At 48.5% G+C, this 22,567-nt stretch overlaps 1 protein-coding gene across 3 annotated transcripts in view; it reads left to right on the top strand.

Moving 5' to 3' along the window:
* Positions 1–22,567, top strand: part of LOC119185000 (protein dispatched homolog 1-like) — a 495,836-nt gene that overhangs the window by 443,483 nt on the left and 29,786 nt on the right. For all 3 annotated transcript variants that reach the window (XM_075872172.1, XM_075872171.1, XM_075872170.1), the window contains exons 10-14: positions 71–463; positions 2,220–2,472; positions 4,571–4,769; positions 6,420–6,617; positions 14,178–14,421. In XM_075872172.1, coding sequence (XP_075728287.1) covers positions 71–463; positions 2,220–2,472; positions 4,571–4,769; positions 6,420–6,617; positions 14,178–14,421 — 1,287 coding nt within the window. The remainder of the gene's footprint in view (positions 1–70; positions 464–2,219; positions 2,473–4,570; positions 4,770–6,419; positions 6,618–14,177; positions 14,422–22,567) is intronic.

Here is a 22,567-nt window from a genome sequence, read left to right as displayed (position 1 = left end):
ACCATATCAGATTATTTTTTCTTCATATATAGAAAAGCGTGGTCAGAGATAGATAAACACATCAATGCAGGTTCTCAAGAGGCTGGAGGCCTGTGCGCCGCACTACCACAGCATGAAGTTGAGCCACGACTGCGCCTCAGGGGCTCGGCTGTGCCGCGGAGTCCCCGCCGAGTGCATCGAGTACAACGCCGTGTACACCATCCTCCACTACCTGGCCGACGTTGACTTCCTCGCGCCTGTTGACAACCGCGGGGACGGCAGCGACGAGCTCATCGACGACTGGGATGGTGGAGGCAGCAGGCAAAATGACTCGTCGTCTGCGCAGTCCGGTCAGGGTAGGCTGGTCCGGGAACCGCACCTTTCCTACACCAGTGTGTTTTTGCCTCTGGGGCAGAGCACCATGGCCATGGCCTACTTCAAGGATCTAGAGGAGTACGGCCACCTGGAAGATGATGTGACTCAGGTAATGCGATGTAACTCAGGTAATGTAACTCAGGCAAGGTGCCAACAGGGCCTGACCCTGTTTTTGGGGATGGCACTTACCTTGTTTCTCAGGTTATAAGTCGCACCTTTGTGCAAGTCACTCCCCCATTCACTCAATCAGTTTTTATCATTCCTAATGTATACAGCACATAATGCGTAATAACAGGCTAATTTAATGAAGGCATGGCTGCAGAAGGTTGTGACAAGGTGCTGTTTTTTAACAGAAGTAGTTACAACTGAACCACTCACTCAATGAGTCAGTCAAGTAAATCAATCAGTCAATAAATCGATTCGTTGCGAGTTTCCAAGAAAGAATGTATGCAGTATACATTGTACTTGTATGTGTCAGACCTATTTTAACTCAGTCAGCATCAGCTTTGGTATGAATACCTAAGAACAAAATTTGACCTCTGCATTGCCTTATTCTTGATAAGTCAACTATAAAACACCACCCCGCTAGCGCTTCATCAACCTAGCCAAAAGAACACTTTCATGTTGCCATCTCATAAGAATATACTTGGGAATCCTCTCCAACTTTATCCTGCAATTTTATTTTGAAGCATTCGAAAAATATTATAGAAGTATTCAAGAAATATATTTAAAATATTCAATTCACACTTCATTATTTGAACTCACTCCACACCAAATATTTGGTTATTCACACAGTTCTAATTTTAATCCTTTGCGGTCCATTGTCCGCCCCTGCTCGACCACGCAATACGACCGCAGCAGTCTACCGTCGGGTACGGCTCCAAAAGTTTTTTGACGGTTACTTAGTGCATGCATTTTTCACTACGTTATGTGCAATCTGTAAAAGATGGCACATATTGTAAAAGTAAAGGTAAGGTACTTTTACTTGAGCTTTGAATCTTCTAGTTTCGGATCATAATAGACAAAAGATGGAAAAGGGTTTGGGACAGCAAAGGGTTCAGAATATTTTGGTGAAATAATTTTTTATTTTGGCCTATTGCTTGCTGTTCATAGTGCCTCTATTCTACTTGTTAGAAGAAGATTTAGTTGGGTACCGGACCTTAAAAAAAAAACGCCAGACCTACACAGACAGCATTGTGCAGTCACAACGAAAGCTGGAAGAGTGGCATTTCTAAAACCTGCTGTGAACTCCCTTTAGGCTAATAATACAAGTACACTTGGCAAAGTACCCCCTTCGCCATTTCACAGTTTTCTTCAAGTCGGGAAGCAATTATTCGTCATTCAGCAGAAAAGCCAAGTACCCGCTATGCATTTGCAAGTCATTACGCTCACTTTGGTAATATGGTGACTTATGACAATAATGAATTATGGCTGAGCTCGTTGTAATTGATTTGAAGCATCCTACAACCCACTCGTTATACTATTAATAATGAGTGAAGTTTGGTTACGAAATTCGCATCGTGTGACACCTGATTGTTATTTCGCTCTTCTAGCACACTACATTAAACGTTAATGTCATTTCTTGCCCACCATGACGCCTATTTAGAGTATTTTTGTGAAGGAATTTCGAACACAGGCGTGGTCCTGTGGTTGAATACTGGGCTGCCACGAAGAGGGCACATGTTCAAACCCCATGCCAGCATAATTATTTTTATTATTTCATCTTTGCTTATTTCTATCTTATTTGAGCAACAGTACTTGTGGACACCAGAGGTGGCGGCGGACAACTACAGCACCGAAAGCAACCCTTGTCGGGATCTCATAACAGCTTTCGCTATAAAACCTCTCCGTCTTTCACTGTGCAGGTGGTCGGCATGGAGCTAGGCTTGAAGCACGCCCTGTTTGACGAGTACCTCCTGCACGACACGGTGTACGTGGCCCTGGCGGGTGTGACAGTGCTGGCGGCCATGTGGGCCTACACGCAGTCTTTCCTGGTGACGGCTGTCACGTGCATGGCCGTCGTCTTCTCCCTGGGCACGGCGTACTTCCTGTACACGACCGTCTTCCGCATCTCCTTCTTCCCCTTCATGAACGTCCTCACGCTCACCATCGCCATAGGTGAGATGGAATGCTACACCCTCAAGCCTCGATGTTACGAACCCAGATATAATGAAATACTCGTTATAACAAAGTAAATGGCCCCGCCGCGGTGGTCTAGTGGCTAAGGTACTCGGCTGCTGACCAGCGGGTCACAAGATCGAATCCCGGCTTCGGCAGCTGCATTTTCGATAGAGATGAAAACGCTGTAGGCCCGTGTGCTCATATATGGGTGCACATTAAGGAACCTCAGGGAGCCGAAATTTCCAGAACCCTCTATTACGGCGTCTCTCGTGATCATATGGTGGTGTTGGGACGTTAAACCCCACATATAAATCAACAAAGTAAATTAAAAATAGTCTTGCAATACAGTGTTAGGAATAAACCTTTAAAACAAATTTCTGGATATAACAAACCTATTTTTGCGTGAGATTTCAACTTTGTTATAATGAGGTTTGAGTGTACATTTTCACTGGCAGACACCAGATGAGGAGCATCTAACTTGTATTTGCTATATTCGGTGACATCTTTATCCTGACATTAAAGAGAACACTATGGAGGCAGGACTTACACACAATTGTGACGCTCTGCAGGTAATATGGCAGCTTGTGGCTGATTTTGGTTTTGCTCGCTTGCGCCGTTAGTATGTTTCAAATGTTTGAGATGAGGCACTGAGTCGGGCTAGTTGGTTTACATTCATTTTAAAAGCTTATATTGAGCACGGACAAAGACGAGCGAAAGACAGGATGAGCGAAAAACAGAACGTGCATCCTGTCTTTTGTTTTTTTGGTCCACGTTCATTATAGTCAGCCTTTAAACATGTTTGAGACTGCTGCACTAAATATATATCAGTTATATAACTGGTGCCTATATCTCAGAATCTTGTATCACTGGCATGGACAGTGGGTGGCTGGGAGTTTGCTCCCCCTCTACACTCCATAATTGTTAAATTTTCATGTGTATATGTACATGCACTTGTGCAAATGCGTATGCAAATTCATTGCAGCTGTGCTAGCTCCTGGGACGCCAAAAACGTTAGTCTTGCTGTAAATTAGCACGTGGTACTGCTGAATGCGTGCTCAAACAATGTGACAATGTGTGCGAAAGCAACACGTGGGGATGCTGATTTTGAAATGGTGATCACAACCTGGTGAAATGCCATTAGTTTCAAACAGGATCTGACTTTTCAAAGTTGAATCGGCATGAAAAAGTCATTCTTAAAAAACAGGGCATGCAAACACAGATACACTCAAACCTCGATATAACGAATCCGGATATAACAAAATATTAGTTATAACAAAGTAAATGAAAAATAGTCTCGCAATATATTTAGTGTTAAGAATAAACCTTTATAACAAATTTTTGGATATAAGGAACTTACTTTTATGTAAGATGCAAGTTTGTTATAATGAGGTTCGAGTGTACATACTGAATCCGTAGCAACTAGACCAGCGCTTTATTATTGTAAGCGTGATAATGGTTGTGATAAAGTTAATAAAACAAATGTCAGTTGAATCATTTCTGATGTGACTACAGGACAGACAAGTTAAACGTGGCTTTCTTCGAAAAATCACTCCCAGTGTAGGAATAACTGGAATGAATGACGTTGCCTAACCAGAACTAAGTGTTGGCCTGCCTGACACAGTGAAGGTGACAGTTGAATTATCACTCACAGATGTTGCTGACCAAATGTGGATGAATGTCATGCTATAGTCAAGACATCAATGGTAAACTGTCCGGCAAGAAAGAAGCACATCGATAGATGTGAAACGTTTCCCCGAGTAGTAAATGCGTTATAAATTGACAAAAAACTTAACTATGATCGAAACATCTAGCTTTCGGAAACTTGTCTTTTGATGTTTCTTGCAAAAAATTACAGAATCATAAGTTAGTTGGTACCAGTTGTTTTCTCCTTCTAGTGCAGAAAACGACATGAACATGACTTGGTAATGTCAACTTCTCAGAAACTGATGTGTCTTTAACTACAAAGCGTTCATGTTGTGGTACTACCTTGCTTCTTGGTGAGCACTCGTTATATTTTTTGATAAATTAATCTTACTGGGAGCCAACTTTGGTGATACAATTTATTTTTCCTTTGTTTCCCACGCGTCTGCCACAGGCATTGGAGCGGACGACGCCTTCATCTACTGCAAGACGTGGGGGGCAGCCAAGGCGGAGAAAAACAGCGGCACGCTGGTCAAGCTAGTCCGGGACACGCTGCACCACGCCTGTCTCTCCATGCTGGTCACCAGTGTCACCACGGCCGCTGCCTTCTTCGCCAGCTGCGTCAGCAACATTACCGCTGTCCGCTGCTTTGGGTGCGTTGATGATGGAATGCAGCAACAGTGACGGTCACTCTGTAACATTGATGACACCTCGTTTTGTACAACAGGGTGCGAGAGTTGTGCACTTGTACAAGAGCACAACTTTTCTCATTTAGACCAGATCAATAGTCAATCTGAACAGAACAATGATACCATAGGTGTTTACAACCTTAGAATAAGTAAAGTAAACCCTCGGTAAACAGAACCTCAGTGGATCAGGAAAGTACGCTCCATTTCACTAGAGTTGCTTTTCCTGCAATAGGAATAGGCACGGGTAATTCAGTTGTGAAATTAGTCATATTAGAAGCAGTTGCTTCATGTAAGCACGAACTCTATCGGAAGGTTTCCGTTCACTTTGTGCATACTGTACAAGCTCCACCCCCACAAGTGTGGTGGGCCTGCCAATTATCTGTGCAAGAGAGACGTGCTAGGTGGTTTTTGTTGTAACCGCAAGTATTTTTAGGGGCGAAGCTCCTTAGGGCGTGGGCTGTGCGTCCCCTGTAGCCTGTATGTAGCCACCTCTAGTTTAGTTCTTGCAGTGTTCACTAGATGGCGGTACCGTCTCCTGTATGTAGCCACCTCTAGTTTAGTTCTTGCAGTGTTCACTAGATGGCGGTACCGTCTCCTGTATGTAGCCACCTCTCGTTTAGTTCTTGTAGTGTTTACTAGATGGTGGTACTTGTAGCTGATGATGAAAAGATGCAAGATGTTATAAACTAGAAAGCGGTACTTGTAGTTGATGAAAGACGCGAGATCTTATAAAATAGGAATGATGTCACATATGGCGCGTGTCATTGGTTGAAGGCAATCGTTCCATTTAGTGCGGCGACGTACGCTAGGGGGAGCGTTGTAATAAAATCCGTTCGCTGTTGGCGCGCACTCGGAGTCGCCGGATGGATAAGGCTGCACAGCGGAGAGAGCGCAAGGCGGCAGCAGCGCGCGCTCGCAGACAGAATCCCGATGTGCGAGCGCGCGAGGCAAGGGACATCGCAAGTTATCCATCATCTAAGAACAAATAAAAGTTGATTTGTGTATATACACACACAGCGTTTCTCACGTCTTTACATGATGATCGACTGGGCGAATTACACGGAAGATTCACAGTTTACCGATGAATCCCTCCGGAGCTTCGCCCATTCATCATCATTCACCCCGTGAATATGCCGTAATTTTTTCATTGCTAAATTAAATATAATGCGTGTTAATAATTAGAAGGTCATCATCTCTACTGAAAACATTGCAATTTCCCTAGAATGATGTCGAAACGTTTTCTGAAGTCTGCCAGGAAGTCCCAAGTACTTCGACCAAAAATTAGCAACACTAACGCATCTATACAAAAAAAAAAACCTGCAAAGGTACCTCATGTCACAGAAATGAGCACACGCCATTGGATGAGTTGTCTATGCAAATTTTCTTTGGGTGGGACAGCAGTAGCTGTGAGTGGAGCGTGCATTTATTCTTAGGTTTTATGTCTCATCGCCTACATGCACTGTAGAATGCAACACGACTTCCTTGTTATCTACTATTTATATATATTATTAGTGACTAGTTATTATTATTATCATCATTATTATTGACTAGTTAAATCCCCACACTGCTACAGTTACTGTAATAGCCGCTGCCTGCTCTATTTTCCTCTTTCAGCTTGTTTGCCGGCACGGCCGTGCTGGCGAGCTTCTTTTTCACGGTCACGTGGTTGCCCGCGGCGCTCATTGTGGCCGAGAAGTGGTGCTCCTCCACGTGCTGCCTGTGCGTGCCCCCCTTCGGCGTGTACCTGCCCAGGCTCAAGCGATTCTGGTGCTGCGCACCAGTCTGCGCCGCATTGTGGCGCCTCCACCACAGGTCGGTAAATCCACTTCAGCGATCCGCCAGGAATCTGTAACTTTCCACCAGCGTCTCCACTGACGATGAAGAAATTGCACTGCCACTGCTCGACGTGTCATGCACACGAGCCAGAAACTGAAAAGGAAACCGGCCTAACAAGTTAAAATATCTAGCTGTTATAGGAGTGTGAGCTATGAAGGAAAAAAAAGTTTGGCGCCGCTGGAAACTCTTCATCGATTCCTCCAAGTTTACTGAGGTTCTATTTGCCGTTGCAGCCTAGTGTTTATGGTGCTCGAATTCCAGCTGCAAGAGCCACATTTCGATGGAGACTACATTTTAGGGGCATCTGTGTGAATATTTAGGTGCAAAAGAACCCCAGGTAATTGAAATTTGCCGAGCCCTCCGCTGTCACCATAACGATACAGTGGTTTTTTGACGTGGTACCTCTACTATTATTACTATAATACCAAGTATGTGACATCAGTAAATCTTTTAATCGTGGGGTTCCATGTCATAAAATCGCACGGGATTTTATGAGGAATGCTGTAGCAGAGAGCTTTGAATCAGGTATGCAGGCACGATATCACATTATGACCACTATTATGCAATGGCACAGACTAAGAAAAAAACAAACAAGTTTTTGTTATTTGAAACAGCAAATGGAAGTTTTCATTGTGCTGATTCATGTCACTTTGTGATATTTTTTTCGTGTGGCTGTATGGCTTCTTAATAAAGTTCATTGCCAGTCTGTCTGCATGGCTCCAAACAGTACTCAACAGGTTCCCAATAGTTTGACAAAACTTCAATTGTGATATTTGTAAAGCAAGTCTGCTTAACAGCACTCCACAGCAGCATCTTCCGTAGTCTGAGTATTAATCGTGATGTTAAAAATGTATGGGTGGTGAATGCCACTGAGGTAAGCTTTACACAGTGTAGTGGAGCATACGCACCAACGCGTATGCGCCTTCGGAAGACAACGAAAAGCCCGTGCTCTGCTTGCGCGAGAGTTTGTGCCGCCTTTGCCAGACTTGCCGTACGCCCACTCTCCGTTGCGACCTCGTTGCGACATCTCTGCTCGAATAAACGTCGTCACATTTGGTGGAGGCTGCTGAGATCCCCAAGCAGACCTGGAGCTCCGCTCTCGCAAGTTGCCTGAAAAACTACCGCGAAACATGACTGACGCAGTCACCAACCAGCCCGTTCCAGCCCAGCCAGCACCATCGGCTGCCCCGTCTACCTGCCCCGGCGCTACTCACCAGCGGGACCCACCAATCTTCAGCGGAAGTGGTGAGCAAGACGTCGAAGACTGGCTCTCCTTGAACGAACGCGTAAGCACTAGCAACAAGTGGGATGACGACTCTAAGCTCGCCTACGTTATCTTTTACTTGGCAGACGTAGCTAAGCTTTGGTTTACCAACCGCAAATCCGCCATCGCCAACTGGTCCTTCTTTAAGACCCTCGTAACTGAAGCGTTCGGCCGACCAGAGGTCCGCAAGCACCGCGCTGACCAGCATCTGCGCCACAGAGCCCAGCAGCCTGGCGAAACGTTTACAAGTTACATTGAGGATGTGCTCGACCTCTGCAGGCGTGTTAACCCATCTATGCCCAAAGAAGAGAAAATTCGGCAGATTCTCAAGGGCATTGAGGATGGCGCATTCCAGATGTTGCTAGCGAAAAGCCCGACCTCGGTGGCAATCCTCGTAAGCCTGTGCCAGAGCTTCGATGAATTACGCCCGTCAGCGTTCCATCGCCCGACAGAGTGTCTCACCACCAGATTCGATCTCGGCTGTCGCACTCGAAAATGCCAACGTTCGCCAAGAAAGTCTCTCCAACCAGATCAAAGACTTCATCAGGGAGGAAGTCGCCCGACAGCTCTCCCTGCTGCCGCATAGCGGCGCGCCCACCGCAAGTCTGCCTTCGACACTGCAGCAGGCCATACGCACTGAAATTTGCGATGTCCTACCTACAGTGCAGGCTCCTTACGCATGCACTTCAGCAGCATCTAATCTCTCAGCTGTCAGCTACACACCACCTGCACCATCTTCACCTCTCAGCTATGCAGCTGTGGTTGCGCGGCCCCCACTGCATCCGGTATCCTTATCGGCTCCACTTCCTCCGGCAGCGCCTCCGATTTACAGGCCCTCACCTCGCTTTTTCCGTCCATCTAATGAGTGGCGCACCCATGACAACCGTCCTATCTGCTTCGCGTGTGGCATCGCTGGCCACATTGCACGCTACTGCCGCCGCCGTCCCACACCTGCGTACGCCTCCTTTGGAACTCCTACCTATGTGTCGCAGCAGGCCACCACGTCTGCATATGAACAGAGGCACTCTGACTCGGATCATCGCCCATCAACTTCTCGTTTCCCATCTCCTCGTCACCGATCGCCATCTCCTATGCGTCGTAGACCACCTCCTGAGGAGGGAAACTAATCAGTGCAGTTCCAGAGGCAAGAACTGCAACTTCTGCGCAATTATCAAGGCCTCCATTTTCGCTGCAAAATGTTGTTGATGTCAATGTTGAGGGAGTCGCCACACAAGCGTTAATTGATACTGGGGCCGCCGTTTCTGTGATGAACGCAAAATTTTGTCACAAACTGAAGAAAGTGTCCACATCTCTCTGTGGCATCGTGCTGTCCACAACTAGCGCGCAACGCATTCAACCCTCGGCTGTGTGTACGGCGCGCGTTGTCATCCAAGACGTTTTGTACATCGTCCAATTTTTCGTACTATCATCTTGCTCTCATGACCTCATCCTGGGTTGGGATTTCTTATCAGGTCATGAAGCTATCATCGATTGTTGCCGTGCGGAAGTGTCCCTAGTGCCAAGTTGTGAATTTCCATCGCCCGACTATTCACCACTGCTCTGCAAACTCATTGCTGACGACGACATCACCTTGCCTCCGGAAGCTTCAGTCCCTATTAGCCTTTCATGTGTGGCGCAACCTGGCGCCACGGTGGTGTTTACACCATCCCCTGTTTTTACTGAACGCAAGGGCATCGTGCTCCCATTTGCCGTTCTTACGATTGCGTCTGGTTTAACCGTAATGCTGGTTACCAACCACTGCAACTACCCCCTTGGCTTGCTTCGTGGTGAAACGTTAGGATATGTGCAACCTGTCGACCATATCAATGATATTATTCTTCCCGATGAAACGCCATGTCACATTGCCGCAATCACTCAGGCGTCTGAGCCATCAAGCTCGCCAGCCTTCGACAATGCTATTGACGCAGACCTTCCCCCCTCGCATCGCAGCCAACTTGTTGCTCTCCTTAACAAGTTTCGCTCTTCTTTCGACTTTCAGAAACCTGCTTTGGGCCGCACCACGACTGTCACTCATGCTATTGACACCGGCTCACATTCGCCTCTGCGATAGCGTCCTTACCGCGTTTCTGCTGAAGAGTGCCGCGTCATTACGGAGCAAGTAGATGACATGCTTAAACGTGGAGTCATACAGCCTTCTCAAAGCGCTTGGTCGTCACCCGTGGTTCTGATAAAGATAAAGAAAAAAGATGGCACCGTTCGATTTTGCATGGACTATCGCCGCCTAAACAAGATTACAAAGAAAGACGTCTACCCGCTACCACGAATAGACGATGCTCTTGACTGTTTACAAGGCGCCGAGTACTTCACATCCTTGGATCTGCGTTCTGGGTATTGGCAGGTGCCAATGGCTGAATGTGATCGCCCTAAAACAGCCTTTGTAATGCCGGATGGCCTATATGAGTTCAAAGTCATGCCATTTGGGCTCTGCAACGCGCCTGCGACGTTTGAGCGCAGAATTGATACCATATTGCGGGCCCACAAGCGGAAAACTTGCTTGTGTTACCTAGATGACATCGTAGTCTTTTTCAGCTGATTTCCCGACACATCTTCGTCGTCTCCACGAGATTCTGACGTGTCTAGCTTCTGCAGGCTTACAACTTAACACCAAGAAGTGCCACTTCGCAGCCCGAAAACTAACCATCTTGGGACACGTCATCACAAGAGACGTTGTTCTTCCAGACCCCCATAAGCTTCGAGCTGTCGCTGACTTCCCAATGCCCACATCACTGAAAGCCCTAAGAAGTTTCATTGGTCTTTGCTCTTACTTTCGTCGCTTCGTGCGCAACTTCGCGTCCATCATTGCACCTCTGACTAGTCTGCTTTCCAACAGCAAAGGTATATCTGCATGGTCACCTGCATGTGACGACACATTTCACCAGCTGCGCTGCCTGCTGACCTCGCCACCTATTCTTCGCCACTACGACCCCACTGCTGCCACAGAAGTTCACACTGATGCAAGTGGCGTTGGTCTTGGCGCAGTTTTGGCACAACGGAAAGGCACCCAAACTGAATACGTAGTCGCTTATGCAAGTCACGCTCTTAAGAAGGCTGAATTGAATTACTCCGTGACAGAGAAGGAGTGTTTGGCCATAATCTGGGCGCTTACGAAGTTTCGCCCGTACCTTTACGACCGTCCTTTCGATGTAGTTACAGAACACCACGCTCTATGTTGGCTGTCCACCTTGAAAGACCCGTCCGGACGTCTGGGGTGTTGGGCACTTCGATTGCAGGAATACGACATCCGTGTCGCATATCGTTCCGGTCGCAAGCATGCGGACGCCGATGCACTTTCCCGATCGCCATTAACACCAGATGTGGCTTCTCTGTCACCCCCTTTTACCACCTTGTCACCACTCGACACCACTGACATGCTTTCGGAGCAGCGTAAAGACCCATACCTTGCCTTGTTAGTCGACTACCTTACCGATCCGTCTGCTGTCCCTTCCACGAGAGCGCTACGCCGGCAAGCAGCCCACTTTTCCTTACGAGACAACATTCCGTACCGCCGCAACTACATGCCTGGTGGTCGGAAGTGGCTCCTTGCTGTCCCAACTCATATGCGCTCTGACATCTGCATGAATTTCTATGCAGATCCCCAATGTGCTCACGCAGGCATCCTGAAAACCTACGAAAGGCTGCGCCAACGCTATTACTGGCGAGGAATGTATCGCTTTGTGCAGAAATACGTTCAGTCTTGCACCACTTGCCAACAGAACAAGACACCTTCACGGCACCTTACTGGCATGTTACAGCCGCTCCCGTGCCCGGCTCGCCCATTCGACCGCGTGGGTATAGACCTCTATGGCCCCCTCCCATATAGTAGCTCTGGAAACCGATGGATTATTGTCGGAGTCGATCATCTGACACGCTACGCTGAGACTGCAGCTTTACCGGCAGCGACCGCCCACGAAGTTGCACTCTTCATTCTCCGCAGCTTCATTCTACGCCATGGTGCTCCGCGGGAATTACTGAGTGATAGGGGTCAAGTGTTCCTGTCGGAGGTCATCCAAGCTATCCTCGCTGAATGCAACATTATCCACCGGAAATCTACCGCATACCATCCACAGACAAATGGTCTTACTGAGCGGTTCAACCGCACACTTGGCGACATGCTGAGGATGTACACCTCCTCCGACCACACTAACTGGGACGCTGTATTACCCTTTGTTACCTTCGCTTATAACACTGTGACGCAAGCGACTACCGGTTTTTCCCCGTTCTTTCTATTGTACGGCCACGAACCTTCCCACCCACTCGACACTATACTACCGTACCGCCCTGATGCATCTGAGTGCTCCTTGCTTTCGGAAGTCACCAGATACGCTGAAGACTGCCATCAGTTGGCTCGGTCTCTGACAAGTGAGGCTCAAGGTCTACAAAAGACTCGACACGACAACGCTCACCACATAGTTACTACATTTCGTGCTGGCTCCCTTGTGTGGCTTTGGGTGCCCCCCACCTTCCTGGCCTGTCTTCTAAACTTCTGGCCCGGTACCATGGTCCGTACCGTGTCATTGACGCGACCTACCCGGTGAATTACATCATCGAGCCATTAACACAATCACCAGATTTGCGTCATCGAGGACGCGAGATCGTACACGTCGACCGTCTCAAGCCCTACCACGACCCCCTCATTGTGCCCACTCCCTGAGTCGCCAGGATGGCTACCCTTCACCCCGGGGGTATTGTAGTGGAGCATATGCACCAACGCGTATGCGCCTTCGGAAGACAATGAAAAGCCCGTGCTCTGCTTGCGCGAGAGTTTGTGCCGCCTTTGCCAGACTTGCCGTACGCCTACTCTCCGTTGCGACCTCGTTGCGACTTCTCTGCTCGAATAAACGTCGTCACAACAGCATCAAATGTCTTATATAGTACTGGGATGCTTAAAGTGCTGGTCTTGGTGTAAATCAAGAGTTGGTAAGCTAACGCAATGATGGTTGCCACGAAAACATCTTGTTCTCCGCAGTAGCTGCCTCTGGCATTAAAAATTCTTGATGAGGTGGCTTAGGAACGCCATCTATAAATGAACGACTTTGTAGCATTTAAATGCAGCAAGGGCTCGGGAAGTTAAACCTGACAAGCAAACCTGACTGCATTTTTTGGATGCGCAAGAAAAACAAGGTTGCATTGAGGCGCGTGTCAACCACGCTTTCATTCACGGTTTATTCGAAATGAACGAATAGGTGTATATCAGTCCGCATCTAACATGCCCTGTAAAGATTGTTTAACTGCAGATTGTTTCACTATGTTCTTGCTTTTTAGGTGTATTTGAAAATAGTTCCTTCTCTGTACGTTCAATGGCAGTCAAGCGATCCACGAGCACCTGCAAGCCATTTATTGCTGCTTAGTAGTAGTAGTAGGCTTGCATGAGTAGCAAATTTTAGATTCGCAGTGAATTCAAAGCAAATAGTGAATTTAGTCAAATAATCTTGAATCGAATTCTAATAGGGTATATCAAAATAAGCGTATTTGCCACGAACCAACTAACCCGCACAACCGTCTTTTTTTTTTTTTTAATCGGAACGACGCATTTGCAAATGTAATTCTTTTTTGTTCAAGAGAAGGGGACGCAACTTTAAATGGTCGCAGAATTTCACTTTCAGTAGAATTCAAGTTACAACCTGTGAAATGTACTGCATTTTAAAATTTACTATACTTAGAGCATACAAGGTTGTACGACAATTTCAACTTTAAAAAATGATGCATTGATGTGAGGGTAACTGGGAGCATGGCTATACAAAAAAAGACTGAGGCAGATGACACAGCACGAGCGTGGATGTTAGTTGAACCATGAAGTGGAAATTCTGGCGGTTCCATGCCGCCGATTCTCCACGGGGTGGGTGTCCTTCCAAGGGACTATAACTTTGTTCCGTTGAGCACCAGGCGGGAAGTGCACTTGTGAAAGGCTACATGGCGCAGCGGTGTCGGACTGATTTACACCTATTCGTTCATTTTGAATACGTTGAAATTTTCTGTAAATTAAACTCGAATCAAATCAAATTCAAATATTAGAATTATTCATTCGGATATACAAAGTGGTCAAATGTTTGCTCAAGCCTACTACTCAGCAGTACTTCACAGTGCTAAGTGTCTAATTAGTGAAGTGAAGTTTATTTTCCTTTCATACAAAAGAGGAAGCCGGGGCTAAAGGCTGGGGTGCCTGACAAAGGCCGAGGCCTTTGTCAGGCACCCCAGTTTGACAAAGGCAGAGTCCAACAATGTGACTGCATTCATCTTGACTCGTGATGCAGCCTTTCGGAAGCGGCACGCGTCTTCTACGACAAGCTCCTTCCCTGCATCGTGATCAGGCTCCGGTGGTTCTGGCTTTTCTCGCTCGCCCTGGTGGCAGCCGGCGGAGCGGTGGCCATCTTTGTCCACCCTCGTCTGCGTCTGCCGGAGTCGCCCGAGTTCCAAGTACTGAGCGCCAGCCACCTGTTTGAGCGTTACGACCTCGATCTGAAGGAGCGCTTCTGGTTCGAGAAGGCACGCAACAGGGTAAGTTGTCATCACGGTCTATTTTGGGCTTTTGCTTTGGAACAGATCTGAAGGTGAACAGAGTCTGTGCAAAGCATGGCATAGAGGTGATACAGAATTTTTATGGAAGGTAGAGAAAGCTTTTTTTTTTAATTTAGCTTATGCTCCATTAAAGGAATTTTTAAAATGTCTGTCAAAACACAAAATGCGAGCGTGTTATTCTCTTTTGGTACCTCTCATCATTTATAGCGAAAGCTGTTATGAGATCACAACAAGGGTCGAATTCAGCACTGCAGTTGTCTGCCATCACCGCCACTGATGTCTATAACCACTATCGCATGAAATTAAAAAAAATTTCGTTAAATAAAAACACCAAGGACACAGCGGTATCCGAACCCGGGTCCCCCGCATGCCAGGCCAGTATTCTACCGCACAGCCACGCCGCTGCTTGAAACTCCGTTGCAAACTTGCCATAGGCAGGCTTCATGTTCGGAGAATAATTGTGTTAATATGAGTGATACAGTCGAACCCCGCTACACGAACGCCGCTTCAACGAAATTTCCACTACAATGAAAAATTCACTGTTCTCCGTCAGCAATCCATAGTAGTTAATACATAAATATTGTCGCCACAACAAACACTTTTTTTTCTGCCGTCCTGCTTCCAACGAAATTTCACAATGCAATCCCAGGCTCAGATATTTATTGCATTTTCAGAACCTGAAAGTACATTGATGAAGCCTGAAACACGCGTAAAAACCGCCAGAAACCACCGCTTTTCAGCAAGCATGGGCACTGCCATTGCTCGATAGCGATGGCAATAGACTGCCCTGCCAGGCCCTGCTTTTGCCACTGGCTTGCTTTTGAGCCGCAGACGATCCGAAGCTGAAGCTCGGTCGCTCAGTTGCTCATGGTTTCCTTCACGCAGCTGTTGGGTGCAACCGCGGAGCGATGCCTTTTCAGATTCCAATGATTACCATTTTATTTGCGCTTGACCAGTGTGTTACCTAATCAGAGCAAATGTTCATCCGTATTATCAACCAAATCACCTAGCCGCGAGTGATAAATGATAAAAATGGCATAGAATAAGGCAAAAGTCACCCCTCCACAATACCCTGCCTGCATCTCGGCGTTGTCGGATACACTTTGACGACGGACAGCTGCTGGTGTTAACGTGTTATTGCAACTGTTTGGTACATTCATAAAAGCGGTTGTAGCGTGGTTTTCACCATGGCCTCGCTATGCATGACTGTGAATCGCGTCGTGACGCTGCTAGGAAAGAATAGGAAGCAGCGGACACTTTTTTTATTTTTAAGAATAAATGTTCCTTGTTCTGCTAGTTTAGATCAGCTATATTTTTTTTATTTCACTACAAGGAAATTCTCGCTTCAACGAAATATTTTCCGCGCCCTGTGAGTTTCGTTGTGGCGGGGTTCGACTGTAAAGCATTTTAAAACGGCAAAGGAACAACCAGGCATCACACAATGCAAATTGCATAAGGAGTGGGTTGTCTAGTGCTCCAATTCGTTACAAAAGCTTGTTCTTGATGACCTATAAACTATGGCACATACCCACTTCAGGCATGATTCTTGATCGTGGTCAGCGACTGCATAAAAAATTTGAAGAAAATTTCTTGCAAGTGTGTAGTGGATACCACACTTCTCAGAAGAATGAGGAAGGATAGCACCTATTAGGGAATTCTGGCCTACTGCACAAAAATTATGATTAGTAGGGTGTAGTGGGTGCCCTGCAAGTGTGCATGTAGCAGTTATGCAAAGAGTGTTTAGAAAGGCTCTGAAAGGCTCTCTTTCAGCTTTTGCTGTCACTGCGCTGCCCGCTCTACATAGGCCTGGCAGTTTTTTGGCACACTTCGTGATGCCAGAGCGGTGATTCATGTGATCTCGTCGACGTACAGTCGTGGTCTATATAGACTTGCAACGACTTTGTACAACTTTGCACAACTCTGCACAACTTTGTACTCCTTCTACAGTTCCTCTATACTGCTATGCACCCCTAATATACTCCTTATAAACATCCTTATACACTCCCTCATACAGTTTTTTTTTATATATTGTCACGAGGTTGTGATACACGCAGCACTTGAGAGGAAGCACGCAGGAGTCAGGGCGGTGTCAGGCGAACTGTTTATTGGGCGAACTTGTGCCCAGCAAAACAGGCCCAAACACAACTCACAGCAACAGCGGCGTGAACAGTCGTCGGCCGACGGAAAAAAAAAGAAGACCCCCAGTGGCGCACTGCGCCGGCTTTTTATACACGCGTCGTAACGCGTTCCAGAGTGGCATACAAGATAAACGCGGCCTGCGTTGCGCACGTGTCAGTCTTTTATACACGCGTCATAACGCGTTCCAGAGTGGCATACAAGATAAACGCGGCCTGCGTTGCGCTTAACAGAAAGTGATAGCGGCTTTCTTCGTAAACCAAAAGAACCACACGTGTCACTACCCCCCTTTGAAAAAGCATCGTCCCGATGCTAAAGACAGAACATAAGAGAGAGTACATGCAATAAATTACATTAACAATGCGTCACAGCTAATCAGCGCGCGTAATAAGGTTTAAGTCGCACCACGTGTACGACTTCGGGTCGTGCACGGCGTCGTTGGGATGACGTTAAGCCATCGGGCACGACCTCATAGTCCAGTTCACCACGACGTCGGACTACCTTGTAGGGTCCAAAGTAGCGTCGCAGGAGCTTCTCAGATAATCCCCGTCGTCGTATCGGCGTCCAGACCCAGACAAGGTCGCCGGGTTGGTATTCGGTGTGGTGTCGTCGAAGGTTGTAGTGGCGCCTGTCGACCGTCTGTTGGCTCTTGATATGAAGGCGCGCTAGCTGTCGAGCTTCTTCAGCACGATCCAGGTAGCTGGTGACGTCGAGGTCTTCTTCGTCGGTGCCGACCGGTAGCATGGCGTCAAGCGTCGTTGTTGGGCTCCGTCCGTAGACGAGCTTGTATGGAGCAAACTGCGTCGTTTCCTGCACGGCCGTGTTGTACGCGAAGGTTACATACGGGAGTATGGCGTCCCACGTCTTGTGCTCGACGTCCACGTACATGGCCAGCATGTCGGCGATGGTCTTATTTAGACGCTCGGTGAGGCCATTCGTCTGTGGGTGGTACGCGGTGGTTCGGCGGTGGCTTGTCTGACTGTACCTCAAGATCGCTTGCGTTAGGTCAGCCGTAAAGGCCGTACCTCTGTCGGTGATGAGGACCTCGGGGGCTCCGTGGCGGAGGACGATGTTCTCAATGAAGAACTTGGCGACCTCGGCGGCAGTGCCCTTGGGCAAGGCCCTTGTTTCGGCATACGGGTGAGGTAGTCAGTAGCTACGACAATCCATTTGTTGCCAGAAGTTGATGTCGGGAACGGCCCCAGTAAGTCCATGCCGATTTGTTGGAATGGCCGTTGAGGTGGTTCGACGGGTTGCAGAAGTCCGGCTGGCCTAGTTGTCGGCGTCTTGCGTCGCTGACAGTCTCTGCATGTTTTTACGTAGTGGGCGACGTCGGCAGTGAGGCGAGGCCAATAGTACTTCTCTTGTATCCATGACAGTGTGCGGGAAGCACCAAGATGTCCGGCTGTCGGGTCGTCGTGTAATGCTTCCAGAACCTCTGGACGTAACGCTGAAGGTACCACGAGGAGGTGGTCGGCGCGGAGCGGCGAGAAGTTCTTCTTCAGGAGGACGTTGTTTCGCAGGAAAAACGAAGCCAGTCCTCGGCGGAATACTTTCGGCACGTCGGCGGTCTTGCCTTGCAGGTAGTCCATGAGGATCTTGAGCTCTGGGTCAGCTCGTTGGCGTTCCGCGAAGTCGTCGGTACTTATGGGTCCCAGGAAAGAGTCGTCGTCCTGGTCATCCTGGGGCGGCGGATCGACAGGGGCGCGAGACAAGCAGTCGGCGTCGGAGTGCTTTCATCCGCTTTTGTAGACGACGGTGATGTCAAATTCTTGTAGTCTGAGACTCCACCGTGCGAGGCGTCCTGATGGATCCTTCAAGTTAGCTAGCCAACACAAGGCATGGTGGTCACTCACGACTTTGAAAGGCCTGCCGTACAGGTAGGGGCGGAACTTTGATGTAGCCCAGATGATGGCAAGGCATTCCTTTTCTGTCGTGGAATAATTGGCTTCTGCCTTCGAAAGTGACCGGCTAGCGTAACTGATGACCCTTTCAAGTCCGTCGGTCCTCTGCACGATCACGGCGCCGAGCCCTGTGCCGCTTGCGTCCGTGTGAATTTCGGTGTCAGCTTCTTCGTCGAAGTGCGCCAGTATTGGCGGCGTTTGCAGGCGTCACTTTAATTCTTGAAATGCCTCGACTTGCGGCGTTTCCCATTTGAAGTCGACGTCGGCCTTCGTGAGGTACGTCAGTGGCTCGGCGATGCGCGAAAAGTTCTTCACGAAGCGCCTGTAATAAGCGCAGAGGCCAAGAAATCGGCGTACTGCTTTCTTGTCGGTGGGTGCAGGAAATTCGGCGATCGCAGCTGTTTTCTGTGGATCAGGGAGCACTCCCGACTTGCTGATAACGTGGCCAAGGAACAATAGTTCCTCGTAGGCGAAGCGGCACTTTTCTGGCTTCAGGGTAAGTCCCGAGGCTTTGATTACCCGAAGAACAGCTTCAAGGCGCCGGAGGTGCTCGTCGAAGTTGGAAGAAAATACGACTACGTCGTCCAAGTAGACGAGGCAAGTCTGCCACTTCAAGCCTGCGAGTACTGTGTCCATAACCCGTTGGAACGTCGCAGGCGCCGAGCAAAGACCAAAGGGCATGACCTTAAACTCGAATAGGCCGTCTGGTGTTATGAAGGCAGTCTTCTCTCGGTCTCTCTCGTCTACTTCGATTTGCCAGTAGCCGGTTTTGAGATCCATCGACGAAAAATACTTGGCGTTGTAGAGTCTGTCCAGAGCATAGTCTATCCGTGGGAGGGGATACTTGTCTTTCTTCGTGATCTTGTTCAGGCGACGATAATCGACGCAAAAACGTAGGGTTCCGTCCTTCTTCTTCACCAACACCACGGGTGATGCCCACGGACTCGTAGACGGCTGAATGATGTCGTCACGCAGCATTTCGTCGACTTGTTGCTTGATGGCCTCGCGTTCTCGTGCAGAAACTCGGTAGGGGCTCTGACGGAGCGGACGGGCATATTCGTCGGTTATGACGCGCATGTTTCGCGAGAGGGGTCTGACGAAGCCTCGACGACGACGAGAAGCAGTCCTTGTATTGGTGGAGTAAGGCTTCGAGCTCCTTTTGTTGCTGCCTGGAAAGGCTTTGATTGACGTCGAAGGCGGGCGCGGACACTGCTGTCGACGTTGCGGCTCCCTGAGAATCGGTGAGGGCGAAGGCATTGCTCGCTTCCACAAATTCGCTTAGATGTGCTACCGTCGTGCCCCTATTCAAGTGCCTATATTCGTTGCTGAAGTTCGTCACCATTACCTTGGCTTCGCCGTTATGAAGCTTGGCTATGCCTCTTGCGACGCACATCTGACGGTTTAGGAGCAGGTGCTGGTCGCCTTCGATGACACCTTGTAAGTTGGTAGACGCTTTGGTGCCGACGGAAATGATGACGCTCGACAGTGGCGGGATGGTTACCTGCTCTTCTGTCACATTCAAGGCATTGTGAGCGACGTTGTAGTCTGACGCCGTTGCATTATCCGTGGACAGCGTGATTACCTGGATCTTAGGTCGATGACTGCGCCTTGCTGGTCCAGGAAATCCATGCCTAAAATGACGTCTCGCGAGCATTGCTGCAGGACCACAAAATTCACAGAATACGTCTGGCTGTGAATCGTGACTCTTGCCGTGCAGGTTCCAGTCGGTGTTATAAGGTGGCCCCCTGCTGTTCGGATATCTGGTCCTTCCCATGCAGTCTTTACCTTCTTGAGCTTAGCGGCGAAGAGACCACTGATGATAGAGTAGTCGGCGCCGGTATCGACTAGGGCGGTGACGCTGTGGCCGTCGATGATCACGTCGAGGTCGGTGGTTCGTCGTCTGGCGTTCCGGTTTGGTCGGGGCGTCGGATCACGGCTGCGTCGGCTTAGTCTGGTGCTGCTATGTCGCGTCGGCGGCGAGGCTTTGTCGTAAAGACTCTGCTCAGGCGGCGTACTGCGACTACGTCGGGAAAGTTCGTGCGTCGTGGTCGTCGTCATCGGCAGCGGCGGCGGCGGCGGAGGAGGATCTTCGGCATTGCGTCGTGCAGCAACCGCACCTCCATCGGTTGCTGCCTTTAGTTTCCCGGGTAGGGGCTTGGGGATCGGCCCCGGTTAGGGCCGGTGTACTGGCGGCGATCCGGGGAGACGTAGTGGCCAGGCGAAAGTGAACGGGATGGTCGTCGTTGTTGCCACTGCGATCCGGCGATGTAGTCGGCGATGTCGCGAGGTCGCTCACCTGGGCGCGGACGCGGCGCGTTCACGTCGAAGCCACGCAGTCCCATCTCACGGTACTGGCAGTAGCGGTAGGTGTTCGGGCGGTAGTCCTTGTTGTCTTCGGCTCACTCGAACGACCGGGTCGGCGTCGTCCTCTTGGCGGCTTGGGCTTGGCTCACGGCTGGACGGGGGCGTACAGTACATGGACCGAGAAGCACCTCCACCAGATGTCACGAGGTTGTGATACACGCAGCACTTGAGAGGAAGCACGCAGGAGTCAGGGCGGTGTCAGGCGAACTGTTTATTGGGCGAACTTGTGCCCAGCAAAACAGGGCCAAACACAACTCACAGCAACAGCGGCGTGAACAGTCGTCGGCCGACGGAAAAAAAAAGAAGACCCCCAGTGGCGCACTGCGCCGGCTTTTTATACACGCGTCGTAACGCGTTCCAGAGTGGCATACAAGATAAACGCGGCCTGCGTTGCGCACGTGTCAGTCTTTTATACACGCGTCATAACGCGTTCCAGAGTGGCATACAAGATAAACGCGGCCTGCGTTGCGCTTAACAGAAAGTGATAGCGGCTTTCTTCGTAAACCAAAAGAACCACACGTGTCAATATGAAGGATGAGGTGCTACTAAAACAACCCGAACATCTTTAAAGACTACGTAGTTCATGTTTGAAAACTGATTCGTAGGCTTGTGCCAATAGTGAATTTTAGGTTCGAAGCGAATTCAAAGCGAGCAGAGGTTTTGGTCAGATAATCTGGAATTGAATTCGTATGGTACTATATAGAAAGAATTCAAAGAAACAAAGGCACTGATGAGGATAAAGTAACAACGAACCCGCTGAAAGATGTCAGAGAAATTGTGTTAGAGAAACTGGCCATCTTATATATGAAATGTCTCTTCACGGGAAGGGTACCAGAATCTTGGCAGAACAGAACATCATGTTAATTCATAAAGAAGAAGACGTAAATGACTTGAAAAATTACAGGCCGATCAGCTTACTGTCCACTCTCTACAAACTATTTACAAAAATAATAGCTAATAGAATTAGTAAGACGACATTAAGAGTTCAATCAACCAAAGGACCAAGCAGGATTTCCTACAGGCCACTCTACAATAGACCATATTATCAATAGACCATATTATACTATCAATCAGGTAATAGAGAAACGCTCAGAATACAACCAACCCCTATGCATAGCCTTCATAGATTACAAGACGGCATTTGACTCAGTCGAGACATCAGCAGTAATGCAGGCACTACAGAATAAAAGCATCGAAGAAGTACCCTACATAAGCATACTATAAGAAATCTACAGTGTATCCACAGCCTCCATAGTTCTCCATAAAGAAAGGGACAGAGTCCCAATAATGAAGGGTGTAAGGCAGGGAGACACTATCTCTCAAGTGCTATTCACTGCATGTTTACAGGAGGTTTTCAGGGCCCTAGATTGAAAAGAGTTAGCAATAAGAATTAATGAGGTGTATCCTAATAACCTGTTCACTTTAAAACATGGTCCCACAAGTGTCCGTATATGCAAACAGCTTGCAACGAAACTGTCATAGCCAGGAACGGAGCAATACCTCCTTTCTGGACTACACCACGAGAGTGCAAATGTCTCGGCAGTGCATCCTTGGGGGTTCACGTATATTAAGGGGAGTATGCAGTGCCCATGAAGTCTTCTGTGAAAAGGTCTTTAATTAGCGTTAATCCAGTTTGCTGCAGCTGGAGTACAATAATGGGCCTGCATGCACACCAGCTGTAGCGGCGTTCAGAAAACACAAGCGCCACGCGGGAGCCGGCG

This window comes from Rhipicephalus microplus, chromosome 8, assembly GCF_043290135.1.
Source record: "Rhipicephalus microplus isolate Deutch F79 chromosome 8, USDA_Rmic, whole genome shotgun sequence".
NCBI classification, from domain to species: domain Eukaryota; kingdom Metazoa; phylum Arthropoda; class Arachnida; order Ixodida; family Ixodidae; genus Rhipicephalus; species Rhipicephalus microplus.
Note: the sequence above shows the minus strand (reverse complement) of the source record. Positions and strands in the feature narration are given on the sequence as shown.